Raw genomic sequence first — 25,481 nt, forward strand, 5'->3', positions numbered from 1 at the left:
AAATATTCTGCAACTGTGAAAAAGAAAAAAGCGGGGGGGGGGGGAAACAATCCCTGTGCAGCAGGGAAAGGGCAGGCGAGCCTGGGGGCCTTCGCCGAGCAGAGGCAGACCGCTGACAGGCCCGCAGGGCCTCGGCTCCCTGGCGGCGGAGGGCGGCCGAGGGACGGCGGTGCCCGGGATCAGGCGGGCGTCCGGCGGCCCAGCGAGGAGGCCTCGGCCGGGCCGGGCCCGCTCCCGCAGCGCCCCCAGCGGCGGCGCGGCCGGCCCCAGCCCCTGCTCCGGCTCCGGCTCCAGCTCCTCCCCCGGGGCCGCGGCGCGGCCGCCTTCGCCCTCCTCCCCCGCCGCCGTGCCGGGCGGAGCGCCATGGATGCCGCTGCCTGCCGCCTGCGCCGGGGCTCGGGCTGCCGCCGCCTCGCCTGTCCCCCCGCCTCCCCGCGGCGCTGAGGAGGGCGAAGGGGCTCCGGGAGGACGAGGTGAGCAGCGGGGCCGGGGGGGGGGGGGGGCGCCGGGCCGGGTCACCCCGCCAGGCCCGCGGCTCGGCGGCAACTCGAGCCCCGCGGCCCGGCCCGGCGGCGGCGGCGGGGCCGGGCGGGAGCGGGGCGGGAGGCCCCGGGCCGGGGGGGCGGCGGGGCCCGGAGCGACCCCGGCTCCGAGGGGCGGCGGGAGGGCTGCCGTCCCCGCCGGGCCGCGCCGGGCAGGCCGCGGGAAGCCCCCCTTGTCCGGCCCCGGCCCGCCTGGCCCTGCGCAGGCCCCGCCGCGGCCTGGCCCCGCTTCTGGTGCGGGCACCCGGGGCAGCTCGTCCGGCCCGGCCCGGCCCGGCCCGGCTCCCCCTTCGGCTGCTCGTTCCCCTCCGCCCGGGGCCCCTCGGGCGGCTGGGGGAACAGCAGGTGCCCATACCGAACTTAGCCCGCTTCTCGCCGCCTCGCTGGGTTGTCTTCTCTCTGTCTCCTGCCCCCTTTCTTCGCTCCTTCCTCCCTCCGCCTTCGAAGTTAATCATTTAATCGCGTTAAGGAGACGTACTACAGCGAGCGCACGGGCTGCTCGTACGGCCTGAAGTTAGCTGTGTTGGTCCTGGAACGGGAAGCGTGGCCTGTGAACAGCCCACGGGGTCGTGGGCATTGTTCAAGGCACAGAAAGTGCACCTCGTAACGTTAACTCCCTCTTACAGCTTGCGATCTGCCGGGACTTCAGCGATAACAAAGTAAACGTGGTGGCAGGCAGTCATCGGGGGATCTGTAATGTCTTTCTGCTCGTGAATTGTACGAAATGCTATTTGTCATACTTGTATTTTCTCGCATCTTGGGGTTCTAACGTATGACGAAACAGCACTGCTAATTCAGTGCACATTTTCCATGTCATACCGATTTCTGATTCACTTTTGTAAATCCTCATGTGCCCTTGATGGAGTTATTTTTTAACTATTAACCCATTAGCAGCAAGTAAACAAGGCAGCAGACTTTGTCCGGATCGAGATCCTTCCCCCTTGTTCTCCCCTACCTCCCAAATTTGTGAGGATCCTATCCAGTATTTTGTATTTAACCAGTGAGTTTGGTAAACTAATTCTCTTTTTTTTTTCTTTTTATAAGCTGTATTAAAGGTCTTTTTTTATTTTCTCATGTATTTAATTTGGATACGTTGATTTGTAACCTTTGTTCTAGTTTTTATACGAAAGTGGCCATGTTTACTGTGTTCTTAGGCATGGGAAGTGAACATGACTATTTGTTAGGGAAACACCAAGTAAAAACTAACCACGTAGATCAAAAATGTCTCCTAGCATTTTTAAGGGACAGTTTTGGTCTTTAGCTTGCATGTACAACTGTGGCATTGGGCCAACAAATAATGTTGTTTCCCTTATATGTACATGAATTATTTGAATTATTCACTGCATTTTAAAAAAAATTTACAAATTACACAATATTTTTCTTAAAAAGTTTTGAAAATAGAAGTGATCCTGAAATTGCCCTTTTTTCTTCTTTGACTTAAAAAGCTTCTTTTCTTTGTGTTGTAATGCAGTTTAAAAGGATTAAAGGATTCATAAAAGTTTCGCAAAGATTCTTCGTCTTTAGTTGTGCATCTCATTTTTTTTGTATTGGGGGTTTTTATTTTAAATGTGACTTTTGACATCCTTCTGTGTTTACTTGAGTGAACAGATAGTTCATCTTTCAGAAAGTTGAGCACGTTTTATTATAAAGTGATATTAAGAGGAAGGGGATAGGCATGTCAACACTACTTGTCTTTATATTAGCTCTGAGAACATACAGAAGGATTAAGCACAATTTTTCTACTTACATTTTTAATTTTGAGTTATCCTATAAACAAAGTAGGATTTAAGTCTTGCTTAATTGTCAACTGGAACTTGAGATTTATTTCCAATAAAGTAGAACAAACTTATTGCTGATTACTCATGTATAAAGCTTGAAAAAAATAATTGCTGGTCAAATACGTGGAAATTTTCTTAATGTCAGTCTGAAAATATGCTATACATTTTAGAGGGGAGCAAATCTAAGACTGAAGATTTCTTTTTTTTTTTTTTTTCCAGGTGAAAACTGCGAAAGCCTGGGGCTGGCTGAAAAGAGACCTTAATTGTACTCGAGTTTGTCTGACTTGAACAATTAAAGGATATTTTTGGTACTTTTAAATTTAAGCAAAAGCGGCTTTTTTCCTTTTTCTTTTTTTTTTTTAAAAAACAAAACAAAACACCATGGCAGATGTGGACCCAGACACGTTGCTGGAATGGCTGCAGATGGGGCAGGGAGATGAAAGGGATATGCAGCTAATAGCACTGGAACAGCTATGCATGCTACTTCTGATGTCAGACAACGTGGATCGCTGTTTTGAGACGTAAGTAGTTTTGTCTTTCTGTATGGAATGTTATTTTCCTCTCTCGGTAGCTGTATATAAAACTAAACATTCATAACATTCAATATTCATAAAAATTTAATGCTCTTAACATGAGAAGCTTTCAGGTTCGAAAACGTTTTTGCGGACCAAACTTGAGTACGTATCACTGAAATGTGCTAATGTGGTGTGAAGTACTGCTTTCTAGTTAAAAATGTAGTGTCATGGGAGTGATTTGCTGTGCCTCTTCTGATGCATGATTTGGCTGTTTAATTTAAAGAAATGTATTCAGAATTGCGATCTGGAAGGTGGTTTTTTTTTTTTTCTTTCTGGTAGAGAAAAAGCTTTTTTTTTTTTAATGTTAAGACAATAATGATTGGTTATACAAATTTAAGCATCCATACTCTGGCAACACTTTTCTTCAAGATATAGTAGTTTCCTTGGCTCTGCAATTCTGAAAATGTCACAAGATATCTTCCACTCTTTATAAAAGTAGTTTGCCCATTCTTTGAAGAATGTTGCTCTTTGTGCCACCCTCTTTTTCAGCTCTCTTGCACACCTCCTATCTGTCTTTGCTCTCCCTTGTATTTCTCACAGCAGAAAACGCTGATGTAACCACTTCTGTTACTTAATGGTGTTGCTGTGCATTTGTTACACTACTTCCTGTGAGGCCCAGGAGTAGTAGGGAAGGGAGGTAGCAACACTGTAAACAGTCAAGGTTTTAAAACTTAGTAGCAACTAAGGGAGTGCTGTTTGTTTGTTTGTTTTTTAATGCTTTCTGCTCTCTTCCTTTATCTGCTCCTCAATCCGATATCTCTTAAAGTCTGATTATTTTTTTTCCCCGTCCCCATTTCATATTTGGATCCTTTTGCAGCTCTCTTCCATCTTTTCTCCATTAGTCTCACGTTCCTTTCTTTTGCATCTTGTGAAATGGCTAGTGCCTTTTTGATCTATCCTGCTTCATAGGAGTATGGGTTTAGGAGCATTTAGGAAGGTAACTGTTGGAGTGTTTAGCCCTGAAGAAGACAACACTTTACAGGCTTCTCTCTTACAAGTCATTCATTGTTCATAACTGCCTTTATTTCAAGAAGTGTAAAATTAAAACATCTCTAAAGCTAGGATTTCTGACGGTTGTGTAACAGTGATCAAAGTTTTGTACACTGCTTTAGAATATGAAATTGGCTGACCTTGGCCTTGAAGAGCTTACAAGTAAAATTTTGGAATTGAAAGAGACGATAGGTCTCTAGCATTTGACTTCTCTGTCTGTCCCTTGTAGCACTGATACTGATGAAGCACTCTGTTTCCAGCCTTGGAAAAGCTAATTTAGTGACAAATTAATTTGCCTCTATAAAAAAGAGTCTGGTAGTTAAGAATGATTTTTTCTGATCAATTGAAGTGAACTTTCTACTTCAGTGTGTTTAATGGTGAACAGAAGTAGAAGTTTGGGAATAAGAATTTGTAAGGATATCTTCTGTGTTTTTGGAAATCAGGAACAAAATATCAACTTTTAAAATATAGAACAGTTGTGGGGTTTATGCATTTTATTTGGAACAGACTTTAATCTCAAAATAAATGAATTCAGTAGTCCAAGTGCTTTTTTCAAAGTATATGTAATGAATGCTCCATTATTGCAGTGTTGTGGTTTTAAAATTAGTTTTGATGTCTGAAAGAAGAAACATTTAAAATGCCATTTGGCATTTTTAGTTTTGAGTCTTAGTATAATTTAATTTTACTGGCCCTCTAAGTTGTTGATCTTTTTTGCTGTTGTAAGCTTCCCTCAAACAAAAAAAGGAAGAGAATAAAATGTGAATTAGGAAAAAGTTAGCAAGGTTCCATGCCTGTTTGTGTCATTTTTACAGTAAAGTTCAAACTGCTACTTTGAATTGGCACTGTTAAGACCCTGAATACATGGTTCCATGGTATTTGGTGAGCTAACACAGTATAGTTCATTGCCTCCAAAGGAAGAGCTACGGCTTTCCATTTACCAGCGCTCACCATTTTAATTCCTCCCAGCAACATACTTGCTTCACGCCAGCATCAGGGCTGGACTCCTCTAACTTGCTAAAAGAGCAAAGCTACCCTTTAAATGTGCCGAAGAAGGTGGCTAGTTTTCTGCTGTTACAGTGCATTAAAGCAGAGTGTAGAGGTGACTGATGAGCACTGGAGGTGGAAATGGAAATAAGGGAGAAGCAGAACAAGCTATACACTTTTCAGTGGAGAACTTTTCAGTGGATTGTATCACAGCCTACATTTCAAGGTGACTTTATTTTGAAGCTCTTTGTAAGAAATAAAAACACTTTTCAAGACATCATCTAGATCTTCCCCAAATGAGATCAAGAAGCCAACATTCTCAGCACATGACGGAGTGTAACTAAAATAAGCCCTGATAATATTTTAAAGTTGCTTTTCAGTAATGTTTTTTAAAGGAGTTATGGCTCGTCTAAATAGGAGGCTTAGTATTTGACAGCAGTGGTGCCAAACACATTTTTTCAGGAACTAATTTTGAAAATGCTTTCACTGGATGCAAGATTTATAATGCAGACTTATTTTTCTGGTGATAAGAAAAGCAGTCTTTAAAAAGGCATTACAATGTTTTTTGTTCTGTTAAACAGAGAGAGCATTCCCAAAGTTTTGTATGCCATGCAGATGTTATTTTAAGATCTTTGAACTGTTTAGTGCTATTAATGATGTTGACTAAGAAACCTTTAAGAAAACCTTTCATCTGTGGAATTCAGCAACTCGAAGATGGAAGGTGGAATTTTGAAATAGTTAATGTGTTGGAGAATTAAAAGTCATGTTTCTTCAGGGGTCAATGAGAGTGACTTATTAATTATTAGTCCTGTTTTACGTAAGAAATGCTTTGCTCTTATGACATCAGTAAAATTATGAGCTTTTTCTTTGCTAAAGTACATCTGGTGATTAAAAGCTGCATATGGCGAGGACTGGCAAAGCTATGAAACAGACCCATGAAAATTATTGACATGAATGCAGTGCCTTTTCATTGAAAACACAGCATTGTTCCCAGAATGATTTCACCAGTAGCTTTTATGTAGCATTATACGCAGTCTCACTTACCAAGGAACAATCACAAACTTAAATAAATAAAATATAAAGAAGAGAAAAGATGGTTTCGCAATCTAATACTGCATTATTGCAGTGAAGTAATGGGGTTACTTTGCAAGCATTGTCAATGAAATGGGATATTCTAAAACTAGATTTCTCTGTACGAAAGTAATGGATGTTGAATGTCTTTTCTGACCAAGTCAGAAAAAAGGAAGTAGCACTAGATGTGTGATGCTGTGTTTTGCTCAGTGTGCTAGCGCTATCACAGCAGATTGGAGCGTGTGCGGCCAGTAACAGATAATGGTGCCAAATAATTGACGGTTCTTTACTTTTCCCCACATTTACAAATTACATCTGATTAACTTATTTTTAGTGTTACTCATATGTTAGTGATAAAAAAATCAGTGGCATATTCATCTTCTGGTGATAATGAGTCACAGACACTGTTAGTCACTTAGCATGAAGAATGGCTAACATTTTAACAGCAGCACCAGCCAGTAGTGTGAACTGCAGAAACTTAATGAGTGAATAGAAACGGCTCTGCTAAGTAATTGAGGGTGAGAAAAACTCACCGTGATTATAAGTGTTAGTCCCAAACTGTAGTTAAACCATATGCTATTAAGTCAACTTTAACAGGAGTTTTAAATATTCATTTTCTATAAGAATTATTGAAAGGGCGTTTTAATGTTTGAATTGTTAAAGATAATTTCCAAGACCTGTAGAGACTGTTAGCTATAGTCTCACGCTGTTAATAGAGGCCTTCTCCACATGTGTGAACTTGTCTTTTTCCCTCTCTCTGGTCGTTTCACTTTATTTTGGCGAAATAAAATGGAATCTCTTCAGATCTGGGCTTTGTGCTGCTACTTTGTATGCAAAAGTAAAAGTATTTAGCAAGAAAGATGTTATTTAATTATTTTCTTTAATTTTGATGAAAACTTGTAAAACAAGGCAGTAATATAACAAACAGTGAAACCTGAGTAAAACCTTTTCTACACTGTGAACAGATGAAATTTCCCTTTTGGCACTGCCGTAAGACATCTCTGTATATTTAGCATTAACAGATTGGGGCGACAATGAAGTATCAAGAGTTATCAGCTTATTTTACAAACATAAACAAAAATTATACAAAGGATCAAAATTGAGGGTTCTAACGTGTAAAGTAGAAATCCTTTCAGTTTAATTTTTAAGGTGAAATATGTTTATTTTGCCTTAGCTTACGTTAAACTTTGTTCTTTACTGAGGTATATATTCACTAGAGAAAAGGTGTCTCTCAACTATGTATTTGCTAACATGTCATGAGTGTAAGATGAAGTTCTAGTGAGGCAGGTTATTTTGATATGAGCTAGCGAGACCGTGGTAAATTAACGTGGAAAAGTTCATCTTTACCTCAGCCTCATCACCTAAAACTACAGGCTTCTTTATCATGATTTCACTTTAGGTTGCTTGAAACATAACCCCAAAAAAACAAACCAAATTTTGTTGGTATTTCATAGTGGAGAGAGAATTCCAAAATGGGAGATGAGCTCAGTATTCTTTGTGCTAGTTTTGTTTAGTAAGCAGATGTGTAACTCCAGTAAATCAAAACTGGATACAGACAGAAATGCAATTTCCTTGCAGAGACGGGAATAGGAATCTGAAGTGCTGGTTTTCAGGCCTATTTTAATGTTTGTGTTGGCTTTACAAGCATTTTTGCAATTCAGACAGTGGTGACGTGCCCTTTAACAGATTTAGCAGTCATGATAAAAGTAACAGGCTGAGAGGGCAGCTCATACTGATCAGCCGTATTAAGGTAGATTGAAAAGTCACTCATGATGTGTGTCCCCTACAGGTTTGCCTGATTTTTTGTTTGTTTGTTTTCAGTCAGCCCGTTCTCATGTGTGTGTTTTGTTTTTTCTTTCTCTCTTGGAGTGCAACCATCAGTAAATCAAGACAAGCATTGATGTCAACTATGGACTACCAGTTTTCATTGTTTAAACCTTGTGAAGCGTATATTCTTAGTGAATTACTAGTTTGGGCTGATGCAGCTATGTCTCGCAATAAATGAAATCTTGTGAGCTTCACAATGGCCATAATCGTGTGATTCCTGGTAACTTTTTGCCTTCTACAGAGGATGTGGCAGCAGCGGAATGCTGGTGCTGGCGTTATTCGCTCTGCAGGTGGACGTGAATGTGGTGGGATCTTCAGCACCCCGCGGATTGCCGTTCTGAGATGGAAAGCACAGGCACAGCAGGGGATGTGCAGTATTTTGCAGGGAGCTGTCATGTTACAGCGTAATGTTTAGAATTATTTCTGATTTTTAAGTCTTTCTGGGTTTTGTTGTTGATTGGTTTGGGCTTTTCTCGTTTATCTTTGCAAAGGTAAAGGGTTTTAATGCCCAAACCTCTTTCTGTTTTCTCTTTGTAAAATGGGAATTATGGCCTCATAGTCACGGGTATTATAGAGATTAATTGGCCTTGTCTAGTCATTTGGAGAATCTTAATAGTTACAGATGCCAGAAGGGAAGATTAGATCATCCAAATAGACATCCTCTGTAATGTCACGGGCCCCTGTATTTTACCTGGTTGTTCCTGAATCAAGCGTCTTGTTTGACAGAGGCATACCATGTACTTAACACTCTCAGAAAGACATCCTACCTCGTTTTAAGTGCATCCTGTCAAAGAGCTTACCCCCCCCCCCCCCCCTCTTTCGCTATCTCGTCTACTGGCGACTTGCCTTTGTTGCTGAAATTTGCTTGTCCTTTTACATGTGAATTGGCCAAGCTTCTGTGGTCTGTGATGGGTAGCTGGTGCTCTTCTTCCTCTTGGGTTACAAGTTGGAACCATTGCTATGGGGAATGTACGAGCACACACAAGGATCTAGTCATCTCTTGATCTTACTCCCCCCTCTCCAGTTCTTCAATTTCCAAAACTTTTTAGAAATATTTTCCAGTCTTGGCTTCGTCCATGTTGTTTACAGTAGTACCTGTTTCTTACTGTTAGCAGTTATCCAAAATTTAGTTAGATGTTTCCAAGACGTACAGGAAGTCTGGTCTTAGTTACTTATCTTCACAGTTGCTTTCAGGATATGGTTGCTCACTTTTTAGGTATGACTTGATGTGTTACCCAGACTAAGGTCAGAAACACGGCATTTGGGTGTGTTGTAAACACATTTTGTTTAAGTGAGCCTGTGCCCCTGAGTAGTCCTGACAATACTGTATAACTCATCACGGTGTCTTTGCTGTTATTTATTAGTCTGCCAGTTTTTCTGTTTTTCCCTCTTAAAGTATCATTACTATCACATTTGAGTGTATCATCTTTTTGTTCTGCTTTTTTGTGTGTGAGGTAAAATTTAAGTGATCTGTTCTTGCAGCCACTGGACAGAAGATGGGTGCAGAATTTTAAAAAATTCATTAACTTACTTTCTTAAAGGTTTCCATGGCCTAATAGATTGGATGAGACCAATTTGAAATAGATGACATCCTTTCTTGAATGACTGTACTAGTAAATTATTTTCAATACTGGCCTCTTCTGAAGAGGGTACTTATGAGGCATAGCCCGCATGGGTTTTCAGAAGATTGGTAATGGGGAAATGGAAGATTTCTTGTGTAAGACTGACTATACGCGAATATCACCTGGGTCCGGTACTCCGGGACTAAAATCTGCCTGTGAGTTGGTAACTTCCACAAGGCTACTTGGGGAGTGCCTAATGGGAAAGGTTTCTAATGGATGCAACACAAAATCAACCTGGTTAGCTCTGACTAGCTATTTCAGTTCTGTGCGGCACTGTGAAGTTTATTACTTTTTGTTTGATTTCAATTAAAATAGTTTATACTAATGGTGTTATTTCAGGCTTAGCATGCTTTGCTGTTGAGTTTTGTGTGAATACAGCATCTGTTTAAAAACTGTAGTAAAATGAGGAACTTTTTTTTGTGATGGATGCACACTTTAAAATTATTTGCGTGCAGTTTTAGTCTAAGTCAGTTCTCTTTTTGAGTACCTGGAAATCCATCAGAAGTCAGCAGGGAGATGTCCATATTTAGGCACATTCAGAAAATCATACTTCATGCTTTAATTGCTCATTTCATTTTGAAATATTTACGAATGAAATCTGTACTTGAGCTGTTATCTGTTTGCGCAGTTGAGATTACAGATACTTCTACATGGTTTTCAGTGCGAGCAATTTCAAATTCTTCAATTTATTCAGCCAGGGTGGACCACGTTTCAGCAAAATATTTACAGAACAGATTACTGCCCTGAGGCATGGCATGTCTTTTATGAGATACTGAAAAATGCAAAATATAACCCAACACATTCTAGAGCAAAGCTATTCCTTGAGAATTTACCTTTGTGGAAGCTGTCTTCTTGTAGCTTTTTTTTCACCTTATACAGCTGATATTTATTGAATGTGTAGTAGAATATTTAAATGTGTTCCCCCTAACAGCGAACTCTCAGAACAGGGTACAGCTGTTTGTCATACCAGCGCTGAAGTACACACGGAGGTGAGGGGTGGTGGTGCTTGTCTTTTTTTGTAATGGTACACCGAAAGGTACTAGCTGCTTAGTATTGTGAGAGCGCGCATCTTCTGCTGCTTGTACAACTTGTAAGAGCTACTTCTTACCGTGAAGGTAAGATGTGACTGACAGCATGTTGTCTCTTTGAAAGCTAGCATCACCTCGGTCTCGCTGATTTGTGTGTTTGCTTATTTAATGGAATTGTTCCACTGGGCTTTACTGAAGAAAGTCAGAAGGTTAGAAACACAATGTCCAGTTGATGCTCTCTCTACATGGTATTCCTCTTTGATTTGTTTTTTTTTCCTGTTCTTGTGTTTACTCCCCTTCTATATGGGAGAACGTGGAGGCCAAAACGATACACTGAGTTTGTGGGGATACCTGTGTGTTTGCCACAAATTAGCAAAAAGCATGCGAGAATACAGGGGGCTTGAGAGATGCTGCAGCTGAGCTGTTCTTTATTTAGCTATAAAAGGAAGTTTGAAAGTGTTTCTAAATGTCAGATTTGAATTCTAAATTATTTTAATTTATATTAATATGGAGTTTCTCCAGGAATAGATACTGGATGGAGTTGTTAACTCTAGCTTTATTGGCCTGATTGCAGTTAAGAGTAGAGAGAAAGTATTTGATAATTATAAATTCTAATTATAGCCTGGTGTCTCTAAAGGCTGAAATGTGGAAGTTTTCCGGGATTTATTGCTTCTGGGACAGCACTATAAGAAAACAACGTCAAATATGTATCAGAAATGGGCCCAGAATAATATGTGCAGGCAATGAAGGTGTGCAGGCAGTTCTCTTACGGGTGATCTTGATTACTATGCTGTGGATTTTGGTTGATACGTGGAAACAAAACCAAGTTTCGGTAAAAGAAACAGTGGGGGAAAGCCAGAGATCTGAGATTTCCGCCCATAGGAAGAGCCGCAGAAAGGAAAAGAGTCATTAAACAAAAATAGGTCAGAATTACCACTGCTTGAAGAACAAACCAACGAGCAAGATGTGTGTTCTTTGCAACTGGAGTTGTGTGACACGTTGTCAAACAACTGGTATATTTAACTGGTGTGTTTTTAAAAAGAAAGTTACTAATGAGGTTTACATGCAGTGTTTTCATTTATCAAACGTTATTAAATACAGCAAAGGATTATTAAAACAGTGTAGCCATCTATAATACCTTATTTTCGCACTTGTAGCTGGTCTCAGCAGATGGTATGCAGGGAGCACTGGCAGGCAGCTGAGGTTGGTTTTGTGCCACAAGTCACAAGGCTGGGCCCCGGCACCCGCAGCCAAAGGTTCTGCCACATGACGGGGCCGGCATCCGCCGAGTGCTGGGAGGAGCAGAGTTAACCATTTGGGGCATGAAATGGCTTGGTTTCTTCCTTATTTTTTTTTTCTTTTTTGGTAGCTTAAAGACTACTGCTGAGTTTGAACAATGTTGTTGCTGTTTTAGGCAAGGCTTTTGAGTACATATAAAACACAAGAAGTAATTACAGAGATGAGTTTACGGTGCCTATTTTTACTTCCATGGTATCTTTATACCCAGGCATGCTGCAAAATCAGCTGAGTCACTTCATTCGCGTTGAAGGGCTTAGCGCCGGCAGGAGCCTACTGCTCTGGCAGTGTGAGAAGTCTGCATCCCTAGAGACGCTCCTGTTCCTGAAAGAGGACACAGAGATTCAGAAATACGTGTGTCGACATATGGGGTTATGCTGTGGCAAAATAATTACATAGATAAATTTCCCTAGCCTTGTGAAGTTCAGAAAATGTTTTAGATCAAGTACATTTGCTGCAGAGGAAGAATGTGTATTAAATAAATTGTATATTTTGGTCTTTAAGCTCATTTTGGCACTGAAAATTTGAAATGTCTTTATATATACTAAATTACATAGAATCAGCACTTCGAGATATGGTTTAGATCCCTTCTAGATGTACAGGTAGAATGCTCTAATACTGTAATCTTAATGGAATAGGATATAAAGGGTAAATATTGATACTGAATAGTACTTTTTATTTTTTTATTAAAGAGTAAACCTGTCTTCCTGTAAAGTTATTTGAAACATGGTGGGTGGGAGACTTGCAAGACAGATAGTAGCAGAAGCTGTTATCCTGGGAGCAGAGGAATAATAAGGTTGAGTGGACAACCAGAAAGGAGAGACTGGGAGTACCTGGTAAGAGCTGTAGCAGCAGTCACATGGTAATTTCGTTACGTACTGACTGGTCCTTGTTTCTAATCACTCCTAAAGAGAGGAGTCTTTGAAGGGATTTCAGGAAGCATCCAGTGTGGCACTTCTGGAAATGAAAACCTAAGATTGTAAAGATTCTTCAGTTTTCATATTCGTTTAGAAGAAGTGCATAGATATCTGGACTTTAAAGCTACCTATTGGCTCATGTTAGGCATTATTTTTTAGTTTGGAAGAATAAAAACTATTACAAAATAGATTTTTTTTTCTATATTGAAACAAGCTCACCGCTATGGTTTTGTTTGTTCCATTGCAAATAGCCCGTTGTGAACAGAGTGGTTTTTTTCAGCTTTGAGGATTTGGCAACAATTTATTTTTCTTTCTTCTCATAATTTCTTTTTTTTTTTCTGAGATATCTTCTGCTAGTTATTATACAGCTTAGACAGAAGCAACATGGTGAAACCAGTTTTGATATTGGGATGCTTTAAGATTAGAAATGATGTGCTCGTGTTTTGTTTGTTTGTTTTTTCCCCCTCACTAGGAGTTTAGGCCTACAATGAGGAAAGGTTTATTTGTGTTCTTTTCTCTTAGATATCGAAAGCATCGTCTATCAGTAGATGGAACAGTAGTAAAAGTTGGATGCTGATTACTGTCCTGTCCTCTCTCTTCGTTTGCCCTCAGCCTCTCTCCTGTTGAGCATTTGAGCAGCCTTGTTGTTTTTCCTGTGCTTTCTGAAGGTGAATCCAGCATGTGGCCACTGTGGCACAGACACCCCTGGATGCTTTGCTCCACTACCTGTCAAAGGACACCTGAGTTCTGAGCATAGTCTTGGTCGGAACAGCACTAGGGTCTAGGTTATTGATGGGTCCTAATCTTTGGAGCAGCTATTTGGTACGGTGTTACACCCCTTTTATCTACAGCAGCCTGCCTAAGGAGGCCAGTAGGGATTTGTCCTGGACTTCAGGCCTGACATACATCACGGCTTGTCTGACTCACTGTTTGGTTCCCACTGGTGTTAAGTGTATTTATGTACCTGGTGCTTCATTTTAATTATTTAAAACAAACAAAAATGGCTGCTTGTTAGAAAATCCTCTCAGGAGCTGGTTGCTAGAAATGTTTCCAGGTGTGCAGTGGGTTTCTCCTCCCTGTGCTGCCTCTGCTTACACTTTAGTAGCAAGGTGTCTTTACTCAAGACTGGATCAAGTGAAAACTGAAGGACTCTGAGGCCGACAGACCATCCGCTAGGGAAGGACAGGACTTTCCCTTCCTTCCAGGAGTCCAGTGCCAGCGCACAGAACCTCCCAGTGGCGCAGCGTGGAGGCGCACACTCGTGGGCCCTTGGTACGGATGGGACAGTGTTGTGTCCCATCGAGTCTCCCATTGAGTGCTGGTGCTCCCTTTTCCGCCTTCCAGTCCTTCCTGTGGCACCATCACGCAGGCACATTCTTGACCCTCAGACACGCAGGGCAGATACTCGTAGTTGCAACCAGAAGGAATGTATGTAGTAGCTTAGTGCAGATTTGGGGATTAGAGGGTGAGGACTGTAAAGCTGACCTGTGTATTTCTGTTTGTAACACGGTTCTCCACACCAAACCTACAGCAGAATGAGCATACTTCTTCAAAATGTGACAGCTGTGTAATTTTAAGCTGTAATTGTTCTACCCACCTGTTGGAGAAGTCAAACAGCACCGGGGATGGGTTGGTACGCCCTTCCGTGCTGTTAGCGACCAAAACCACCTAGGTGCTGGGTGCGTGCCACAACCAGTACTTCCAGGTCCCTGGCCTGCAGGAACTGGAGCAGCTGTGAAGGCCGGAGTGGACTTTAGCAGGCAAAAAGAGTCTGAATTTAGCTGCATGGGGTATGCCTGGGTAAGTAGCCGTTCTTGTCTAGTGGGGCACTTGCATGTGGCTTTCCCCAGGAAACAACCACAGCAGCGTTACTTCTACAGAACATTGAAGTTTGCTTGGTGTCCCCCCCAAGAGAATGTTTCACAGGTGTGTTAATCCCTGTTTAAAACTCTGTAGCAGTCAGCCTGGTTTGTCTAGTTGAGTAATAAATTTACTCCCTTTTTACTGAGCAGCTGCTCTTGATGCTACCTGATATTCCAAGCCTGGGCAAAATACTTTGGCAACAGGTGTATCTTTATTTCAGAACCAAGCTCAAAGCAGGCTGAGCTCTTTTGCAATCGTCTGTAAGAGGAGTAGCACCTGGCTGTGGGTTGTGGGTCTTGGTGGGAGTGTTAGTGCTCACCGTAGAGCCAAGCAGGGTGGTTTCCTGCCTGCTCATTCTACGTGCTTGTACAGAATTATGATTTAGGTAGCAACTGTGGGCTGAATGACAGCAGCACAACTCACTCTTTTGGTATCTCTTGGAGAAGCTGGAATAAAGACAAGCCTTCCTTGGAGCCTCTCTATTGAAATAGCAGAAATGCTGCTGGTGACAATAAACTGGTAGTAACGCTTTAAGAAGATGTAAGGAAATGAAATAAGGAAATCCAATGCCAAGATGTGATATGCTGGTCAGTAAATCACAGTTCTCAAAACTGCTGAGATATCGAGATAAGACTGAATAATGTGGGATGATTGGCTTGCTTTCTCTTGTCTGTATCTGTCCTATCGTACAGCTAGGTTTTAGTTTTTCAAGGATGGAGTCTGTTTTGCTCTGTGCTTAGTGCAGTGAGATCCTGATCTGGGACAAGAAGGCTCAGATGCTATAACACAGCAAGTATTAGTGGCCTGTGTGTCACAGGCAACAGATTAGGAGAAGACTGGGCAGTGAGGAGAGAAGTTCAGAGCTTCTGAACTTGAATGGGTGAGGCTCAGTTGATCTGAAGTGTCTGAAGATCACAAGACTTTAATAAGTGTAGGGGGAAGAAAGCAGCATTCAAAACATGCAGAGTATGAGTGCATGTGTATGCATTCCTGCCAGCTTGCTTATGTGATGGTGGTAACAAAAGGCAGTTGATTAATTACATCTGTCCACAGCAAGCTCCTCCTACTCGGTTGTGTGGCTTAGTTCAACGCGGAAACTTCCCGTCTTATTCATTGCATTCTGCACAGTCAGAATATTGTTTAAATCCTAGGAAATAGTTCACGTACTAATGGACCTTTTGTCTTGTCTCAAACTCTTAATACCCCCAGAGTGAAAGGCTGTTTGGTGACGCTTGGGCAAGGCTTCTTGAAGACGTATCTCAAAAATGAACACCTAACCTGATGATTATGTTTCCATAGAATTATAAAAAGCCTGTAGCTGATCAGAGGAGCTGTTGTAAGCAAGTAGTGAAGAACCTTGTACACTCTGCTTGATAATAAATGTATTTTGTTCCATTTATAACCTGTATTGTTACAGGTTATAAATCTTAAATGGCTGTGCTGCACAGAACAAAGTATAGCAATGTATTGGCCTGAAACAATGTTAAAGAGCAGTGGACAACTAGCATAGAGGTCCTATCTGGACAAATTACATTTTGGTATATTGTAGACTGCTTTGTCTTTAGTATCTGAGAATATGGTTGATGACTTGAATTTATTTTCAAAGTCATTGTTATTGTTGCCATCATCTTTTGGGCTTGAAAAAATACGCTTGATCTCTTGCCAGCTATGACCTCCTTTAAAACAAACAAACAAACAAACAGTAGCTGTACATAACAGATTCTTAAGGCTGTGTTTATATAACAGCATTAAAACTACTCACAGCAGTCTCATTGGCAGAGACTCGGGGCTGATAAAGCCTGATTCTGTTACACCTTCCTCTGAAATAGTTCAGACTGCTGCACACATTTTATTGCCCGGTGTGACTTTAGGAATAGCTTCATTTGTCTTACTGTGCTGTGTAGAGCTTAACCAAAATCGTTTAAGTTGAGAGAGTGAGAGAAGGGGAAAGATGATGGCAACTACGTTTTCTGTGCCAACGGAGGGAGAAGAAACATGCGTTTGTTGTCTTGCAGGCTAAGACAAAACTTCTGGTTTCATTTTTGCCATGTTCCAGATAATGTCTGAGTAAAATGAAGGTTGTACTTCGTTTACAGTACAATCGAAGATTGTATGAGCTGTAACGAGGACAAAGCTTGCTTTTCTCTTTATATGCATCCTTTATATGACTGATGCTTCTACCATCCTGGATTTAGCTTTCTGAGAACAGAACTTTCTGTTGCACACAGATGATAGGATTGGGTACATTAGTTTGCAGTTTTGTCCAGAGCGTTCAGTTAGAATGCTGGGCTCTTCACTCTTAGGCGCCCGATGTTTAAAATTACTTAATGAGGTCTGCATTGAAATGAATTAATTTCAAAAAAATAAAAAAGAGGGAAAAAAAAAAACATTTAAAGGTAATATGCATTACAAATGATTGGTTTGCACTAAATTAGCATGTACTGGAGTGGCTAGTGCATAAAGTTTCATACAACAAAACCAGTGTGTTTCATTTTGGTTTACCTTCAAGTCTGTGATTTTGTGTGTATTGCTTGTTGATGTGCTGCAGGAAAAAGGAGGGAAAAGAAGATGATTTCTTAGCAGTTAAATGAAAGCTTCAGCGTTGCTTTTATTTTTGCTTCTTTTTTTTTTTTAATTTTCAGCTTTCACTGCTGTCTTTTTGTAAAATGTTTCTGCTGCCTCTTCTACGTGATGTAGCCTAGTTCTCAACTTCCACTTGCTAGCAGTGTCCCACAAAACTAAAAAATGATATGGACCTGGTAAAAGAAACGCCAGGTACACAGAGCTCAGAGCTTGAAGTAGCTTGGAGGTCTTCTGTGTGAAAGCTCATGTTAAAATTAGATCAGTTGCTGTTTTCAGAAGGGATAAATATATGTATATATATTTTAGAACTTGATGTTCTTAGCATTATTGCTGCTCTTACAGGAATTTAACATGTATAACTGTAGTCAACAAATTTTAAGTCTGAACAGTGTTTTCTTTAATGAACCAAGTGATTTCTACAGGCTAAGTATTCAACAAAGCTACAGTTTCTTCGTGAAAGCTCCTGATACAAGTTGGTTTCCTTATTGGAAGACCAGAAATGTCAGAAAACAAGTGCATTAACAGCAAGATGAGGTTGTTAGTTATTTGCCTCCCAATCAAAAAAGCATGGTTCCTGACTAATTTGGCTAGATGTTCTGGCAAAAAGTCATTTAAAAACAACAAAACAAACAAACAAAAAACAAAGTATGTTTTTGCCAGTGAGCTGTGCTCTTACAAGAAAAACATTGCTGATACAATTACAATGTGCTGCCCTTTCAGTACTGGCAAAGAATTGGATATAAATGATAGGCACTGAGTAACTTGGTCGGTGTTTTGCAGTATGTGCTGGTTCTTGAGAACAGCTGCTTTAAAGACAGGACTGGAGTTCTTCCAGACTTTTAGATTTTCATTTTAAAATAAAAACTAAGTTGCATTTGTGCTGTCTTTCTATAATCTGTTGAATCATAAATACATCTAATGCTTAAAGACTTTTTATTTGTTACTTTTAATTCTTTGTGAAAAACTAGAGGCTTTCTTTTTCCTGCTGCTATCTTTGGAAATCCAAGAACAATGGTTTACTGCTACTTGCTGTCATTATAGTAGACTGTGGAGCTCCTTATCTTCCACTTGTCATGTTTTTTGTTTGTTTTGTAACATTTATGTTTGTTGGTAGATATTTTCCTGCAACATACTGTTTGAAGAATACTGCTTATAGGAATGTTTTAGTGATAAGTCGCTGCGTAAAATGCAAAGCGTAAGAGACCCAGTAGAAAAGATGGGAACAGGTAGCACTGTCTGATTTAAATTTTACGTTCTGACATGATGCTTCTTATCTCACTGTATGGCAGTTACCTAATAAATTTCAGATTTTTTTTTAAGCGACTAATGTCTTGAAAATGCATTTACAAGGCTAACTTTTCTACGATGTGGAGTTGAGTAGCAAATAATCTTAGAACAACTGGGATTGTATACTGGATAGGCTAATAAAAGTATTAAATATGAGGTTCACCTTTATCAAAGCTTCACTTATTCATATCGGGAAGGATTATTGGGCACTGCATTTATTTCTCAGGCAGGATTATTTGATTACTGTATATAGCATGGCCAGATTTTCAAGGAAACTGTTAGCATGTTGCTCTCCCAGGATTTGGTGCTCTTGTGTGTGAATCACTGCACATACTGGGTGGAATACGGGGTGACCTCTGGGTTGGTCTACCGAATTATTAATCAATGAGTACATCACCTGTCCTCCAGACCAAAAGGCATACTATTATTTTTGTTCTCTCTTTGGATTTAGAAAAGTTTAGGCCTCCTTTTCCAGACCAAAATCTTAATTTAAGAAAAAGTTGCAATATTTGCCTCCTTTAGATTTAATTACGGTCTTTTCCTACATCTAGGAAGGAGGTACTGAGTTATTTTGACTGCTGTCATGGCATGTATCTCCTTCACTTAATTCATCACCTCCACCTTGGAAGCCTTCTACCACTGCAGTGAACAATCATTATATTAGGTTATTCATTGCTAAATGGTTGTGCGCTGTTCCAAAATAAATTGTCTTAATGTATACCTATTTTGTCTTAAAGTATGTCACAGAACTTTTGGTCCAAATCATTTTTAACCATAGCTGCCACAGCTGTGATAAGCATTATGGTGACTATCCATTATGGTTCGCATCCTATTGTGTCAAAGGGATGGAAGGAGGACTGTTGCAGCTTGCTTATCTTATGGAGCTCTGGGAATGATCTTGGCTGTCCTTTCTGTATATGGAAATGAGGCCAACAGTAAGGAGGAGAGCGAGAGGCTAACAAGGCATGGATATGAAGAGAAAATGTAGTACAGCAAGCTAAATTGACAATGTTCTCCATGAGGTTGGGGGAAAGAGAAAGAAAATGAAATAGGATAAGAAAGGAAGTGAGCATGTTTAAAACACTGGGAAGTAGGGCCCCTCAGAGTTAAATTATGTAGCAAAACCAAGATCTTTAGTCTCTGTTATTGAACATAATATTTCATGGTTAAGTAGCTATCTATCATTATGAACCTTGAAGCTCTGTTTAGAAGAAAATACATTCTGATGGGTGAAGTGAGAAGGAAGTCCTAAAATGACTTTTCAAGAGGATAAATTTTTCCCAATATAATTGCAAAATTTCAAGAATATTTTTATTCTCTTGGGTTTCTCCCCTAGTACAGCATCTTGGGGTTGGACCTGATCATCCAACCCCATCATTGGGGTTGGACCTGATGATCTCTTGAGGTCCCTTCCAATCCCTACAATTCTGTGATTCTGTGATCTTTTTAGATTACTGATTTGAATTTTGGGGTGCGTATGAGATTCCTGCTTTCTAATTAAATGCTCCAGACCAGCTATAAACTAATTAGCAAATCATAGTAGCATGAAAAGGATAAATCTGTTAATGTGAATGAGTATGAAATCTTTTAATGTAGAGTAACCTGTACAGTGTAGTAATGATTTTTTTTTTTTTTTTGCAGATGCCCTCCTCGAACTTTTTTACCAGCGCTGTGCAAAATTTTTCTTGATGAAAGTGCTCCAGACAATGTATTAGAAGTAACAGCTCGTGCCATAACGTATTATCTGGACGTATCAGCAGAATGCACCCGTAGGATTGTGGGAGTTGATGGAGCTATCAAGGCACTTTGTAATCGTTTAGTAGTTGTTGAACTTAACAACAGAACCAGCAGAGATTTGGCTGAGCAGTGCGTTAAGGTATGTGTTCTGCAGAATCTTCCGTTTTTTAAGAAGGAGCTGGAAAACTTGCAATTCCAGAAGAATTTACTCGTATTCTAATCCTGTATATAATTAAAACGTGAAGCAAAACCATGCCCAGTATGTTAAAATTTACATGCCAGCTATGTTTTCTATCTTTACAGTCAGTCTCGTGCTTTTCAAAGCTGAGATTCCTTTAAAAATATAGCTAGCTAGATATTTCTCTCTCTATAGAAAAAAAAAGTATTAGAAGGAAGTTTTCCTGTTTGTCTCCATGACTAGAATGCTAAGGGCTAATTTTATGCTAAAAAGGAAATGAGGCATCAATCCAGATACAGATAATTTACCTGATGTAAGAAATTATTTGCTGGTCATAGCTCCAATGCAGCCTTCTGAAGTAATCAGAAGAATTTTCAAGACCCTCAAAATCTTTTACATATAGTGTTACTCGTGCCTGTGTGGTAGCACAGTTTTATTCCCTGATTACTATTGCCTCAGAATTTACACATACGTTTCCTATTTATGCTGTTCTAAGTACATCACTGAAGTAATAGGATTCATGGAAGTTTCAGAGCTCTCAGTTATTTTTGATCTCAAGACTTCATTCTCCCAGGAAAAGGTGCTATTTATTATCTAGCTGTTTGCCATGATCGACTGTTAAAACCATGCTATTGAGGGATTTTCTTGTATTTGCTCCTGTATTTAAGAAGAAAACTGTTAGTGTACCAGAGGTTTCATCCCCTTAGGGGTGTTGAGGAAGAGAGTTGTTTGTTTTTTTTTCCCTCTTGTTATTGTTTTGTTATTTAACTAGTTCTGTAGATGTATATAAACAAATAACTGCATTTTTATGTGTACTTTGTTGTAACTAAATTTCATTTCGTTGTAGGTGTTAGAATTAATCTGTACCCGTGAGTCAGGAGCTGTGTTTGAAGCTGGGGGGTTGAATTGCGTTCTGACATTCATTCGTGACAGCGGACACCTTGTTCATAAGGACACTTTGCATTCTGCTATGGCTGTAGTCTCCAGGCTCTGTGGCAAAATGGAGCCTCAGGATTCTTCATTGGAGATCTGTGTGGAATCACTGTCTAGTTTATTAAAACATGAAGACCATCAGGTAATAAAATAGTTGGCTCAAACCGTGAATTTAACATCCATAAAGTTTAAAAAATGAATGGCTAGGTAGTTTTATATAGTCTCCACACTACGTTTACAAAGTAGTTGTTATATTTGAATATTGTAGTAGTCTTCTTTTACAGTCGTGATGACAAGAGAATAAAAATACTGCTTAGTGTTTGACTGCAAGTTCTGTTGTGTGAATTTGATCTTATTCAACCTCTGAAAAGTTCATTGAAAAATGTCCTGTAAATTTTTCAGTGTTTTTTGAAATACTTTCAGAATTAATTATTGTTTTATGTCTGCACCTCAGTCACTATTAAATTGAGCATAAATAAAAGACAAAAATCAACTTTTTCTGTTGCCTAAGAGAAACAATAAAAACAGTCATAGTTGATGCTAGAATATTGCACTGAAAGACAGTACTACTGTAACACCACTTCTTTATTGCAGTTTTATAAACTAGAGGTTACGTAGACCTTGTAAAGTCTAGGAACTTAAAGTAATTATCTTCCTATTAGCAGAATTCTTTTGTGCGTGTTGTACTAATGCATCGCAAATAGCTATTTAGCCAAATTCTTGCTGCATCCTGGCCGGGTTTCTTGTCAGTGACACTCTCTGTTCCAATTTTTCCCCCAACCTCTGTCCCCATTCCTGACTCCATACCACCCAAACTCCTTAGTTTGGTTTATTAAGCATGTCGTATTTGTGAGACTGTCTTTTTGCCAGTGAGCTGGCTACATTTTTGATGTGTTTTCAGATCTTTTTGAAAGAACCATTTGACAGGGGGCTATCACACTAGCCATCTGAGAGCAAGTCACCTTGTTTTTTATCCATTATATAACTTCATTAATGCACTGATCATCTGAGGCAAGCTAACCCTGAAATTTAGATCGTAAGTCTGTAGTCTTTATCTGTTTCCCAATATAAAACGCTGTAACAAAGCTATTGCTGGGACTGTTGGAGATCCGAACAGGAATTCAAACTTTCAAGAAGTTAGTCTTTTAGCAGTTAAGCTTCAAGATAAGTTTGCTTAAGGTTGGAGTAATCCAGATCATAGTAAATGAATCTGTAGTGGTATCCTTGAGAAATGTATGTTTTGTGTGAAAGACACCTCAGGATTTTTGACAAATGTTGATAGTTACTTTGGATTTGACCAGTATTTCCTTTGTATTTTTTTTCTTGTTTTACACTGTTGGATTGGGTCCCTTTCTAAGGGTAGCCAGCTAGTAATATCACTTGAGGGAAGAGTTCAAACCAGATGAACGTGGCCCTGAGAACAGCTTATCTGCGTTTGCTTTTTTTAACCTTTCTACTTAGCTCATGGTTTGTGAGATGAAAAGTAAATACCTTCCACAGTACTATTTAGCTTTGTTAACCTTTGTGGTGTACTAAATAAGCTGAACCCTTCCTGTGTATTTCTGACAGAGCAGTTGTGGTAACAATTGGTAAAGTATATGTGGTTTACATAAAGACTGATAGAACTATTCATACCTTGTCTTGTCAAAGAATGGGAGCAAAATGTCAGAGGGAGGACACAAGTAGTCACCATTGTAAGTTAAAGAAAAAATCTCTTGTAAAAGAGTACTGATAAATCAGAATGTTTGGCATGCAGGGACTGTGCCAGAAGTTTAGCATGCACTGCTTTTATTCAAGAGAATCTTTTTTTCCAAGTCCTTGCAAACAAAGATTTATGGCTTTTAACTTAACAAAGTCTGTCTGAGTAGCTAATAATACTCAAATCTTGGTATGTGTATTGATAAGTAATAGTCTTCAGGTATGTGACAGCTGACAATCATTTTGAAAATTGGCTGCTCTAGAAGTAGATGACATTCTAGGGACTAAGAACTGTAGTAATTCAGAGTTTGGTAAGGAATAGGCATTGTTAGTTTTTATTAAATCTTTTCTTGGGGCTAGTCTGGTTTGCTACCTCATGTTTAGGAAGGTAGATTGCCAGAAGCAGCTCACCTTGATGTACATGTGCAACCCCCCTGATATGACAGGGAAACACTTCTAGTGTAATGCGTAGTATGGATGAGAGAAACGTTAAAAACAACAACAATACAGTCCTTCATTGAGTGTTTCAGAATGCTGTTGGGTTCTGACTTTGAGCTGCTAGCTTAAAAAGAAAAAAAAAAAAAACCACACCTGTCTCTGTTCATTTACTTTGAAGGAAACCTGGTGAAATCAGCTCCTTCTATGTCCTGTATTTTTGTGAATATCCTGTTAGCATCTTCTCACCTTAAGTAACAGATGTTTCATCTTTTCACTTACACTTCTTTCCTAGGTTTCAGATGGAGCTCTGAGATGTTTTGCTTCATTAGCTGACAGATTCACACGTCGTGGAGTTGACCCAGCCCCCTTAGCTAAGCATGGGTTAACTGAGGAGTTGTTATCTCGCATGGCAGCTGCTGGTGGGACAGCATCAGGACCATCTTCAGCTTGCAAACCTGGCCGGAGTAGCACTGGAGCACCATCTACAGCTGCAGACTCTAAATTAAGTAATCAGGTGTCAACTATTGTAAGCCTGTTGTCAACCCTGTGTAGAGGCTCTCCAGTAGTAACACATGTAAGAAATCATTTTATGCTACAGCTTTTCATTCTTTTTAATTTTTTTTATTCATGTATTTTAATATATACGAGATTTTGTTGTCATTTGATATACAGATATATAGATCTATTGATTATGAAAATATATATATACATATAGGTTATTTATCAAGAGGGGAAAAAAAGGAAACATTTCATATGGAAATGAAACCCAGTTCTGATAGTGTTTTCTAAAGCCCTGTATATTTTTTATTGTTCAGACTTTTAATTATTTCCAGGATCTCCTAAGATCTGAACTTCCAGATTCTATAGAAAGTGCGTTGCAGGGTGATGAGAGATGTGTACTGGATACCATGCGGTTAGTAGATCTTCTTTTGGTGCTACTGTTCGAAGGGAGAAAAGCCCTGCCAAAATCCAGTGCTGGATCTACAGGCAGAATCCCAGGACTGCGAAGACTTGATAGTTCAGGGGAGCGTTCTCATCGGCAGCTGATAGATTGCATCCGCAGTAAGGACACTGATGCACTAATAGATGCTATTGACACAGGAGGTAAGAGAGAATTCTCTGAAAAAGAAAATGAGCTAAATAAAGTATCTATGGTGTCATAACTTAGGTGTTACCTTAAAATTCTTCGTATACAAGTTACCTGTGTTGAACAGTTTTCGTTAGTAAAAACTTGTTTCTTTTGGATTGCAGTTAAGGGTATAAATGCTTTTATTGAAGGTGGTTAATTCCTTTTTTTTTTTTTTTGTAAGACTGCAATTTACTTAAAACTGCTGAAGCTTAATGTTTAATGCTGGGAGCTTTAATTATTTTTATTTAATTGTATCTTTCAGCTTTTGAAGTAAATTTTATGGATGATGTAGGACAAACTCTCTTAAATTGGGCCTCAGCTTTTGGAACTCAGGAAATGGTAAGTTAATTTTACAGAATTTTATAAGTTTAGGATATTTATGTAAAGAAAGATGGAAAAACTAGTTTCCTTTTCCTTGTTTAACAGGTAGAATTTCTCTGTGAAAGGGGTGCTGATGTTAACAGAGGACAGAGGTCATCCTCGTTACATTATGCAGCATGTTTTGGAAGACCTCAGGTAGCAAAGGTATGATTTAAACTGACATTGTTAGAAAGCTTTACATAGTGAATTTTTCCCTTGTTCTGGAAAAGAAGTCTTTGTGCTCTGTCCAATATTTATATGTTCTTTGCAGTGTTTATTGCAATACAAATTTTTGGTTATGATAGGTCAATAATGTGAATAAAAGTTTTATACTAACTTCACAGATATAAAAAGCACATTGTGTTCCAACTTTCTACACACGTAATGTTTTAACTTTGCATGCTAGTGCAGGAAGGACATAGGGAAAAACATGTACTTCTTTGGAAGAAGGAATCTTAATGTTGTTTAATTTTTGAAAATATTTGTTCTCAGACTCTCTTGCGACATGGTGCAAACCCTGATTTGAGAGATGAAGATGGGAAAACTCCTTTAGACAAAGCTCGTGAAAGGGGTCACAGTGAAGTAGTAGCTATTCTTCAGTCTCCAGGTGAGAGCAGTTTTTAATTCCATACTCTTGCTTTTAGA

At 39.7% G+C, this 25,481-nt stretch overlaps 1 protein-coding gene across 12 annotated transcripts in view; it reads left to right on the plus strand.

The window, feature by feature from the left end:
* The first annotated feature begins 294 nt into the window (after positions 1-294).
* The window catches only part of HECTD1 (HECT domain E3 ubiquitin protein ligase 1), a 64,207-nt gene continuing 39,020 nt past the window's right edge, over positions 295-25,481 (plus strand). For 4 of the 12 annotated variants that reach the window (XM_035552074.2, XM_035552075.2, XM_035552076.2 and 1 more), the window contains exons 1-9: positions 347-473; positions 2,540-2,841; positions 20,005-20,239; positions 21,126-21,353; positions 23,640-23,921; positions 24,181-24,451; positions 24,739-24,815; positions 24,903-25,001; positions 25,329-25,443. In XM_035552074.2, the coding sequence (XP_035407967.1) occupies positions 2,702-2,841; positions 20,005-20,239; positions 21,126-21,353; positions 23,640-23,921; positions 24,181-24,451; positions 24,739-24,815; positions 24,903-25,001; positions 25,329-25,443 (1,447 nt within the window). In that variant the 5' untranslated portion in view covers positions 347-473; positions 2,540-2,701. Of the gene's footprint in view, positions 474-1,173; positions 1,260-2,539; positions 2,842-20,004; positions 20,240-21,125; positions 21,354-23,639; positions 23,922-24,162; positions 24,452-24,738; positions 24,816-24,902; positions 25,002-25,328; positions 25,444-25,481 lie in introns of those variants that run through there. The other 8 variants (XM_035552070.2, XM_035552077.2, XM_035552073.2 and 5 more) reach the window with 4 other exon arrangements.

Source organism: Cygnus atratus, chromosome 5, assembly GCF_013377495.2.
Source record: "Cygnus atratus isolate AKBS03 ecotype Queensland, Australia chromosome 5, CAtr_DNAZoo_HiC_assembly, whole genome shotgun sequence".
NCBI classification, from domain to species: domain Eukaryota; kingdom Metazoa; phylum Chordata; class Aves; order Anseriformes; family Anatidae; genus Cygnus; species Cygnus atratus.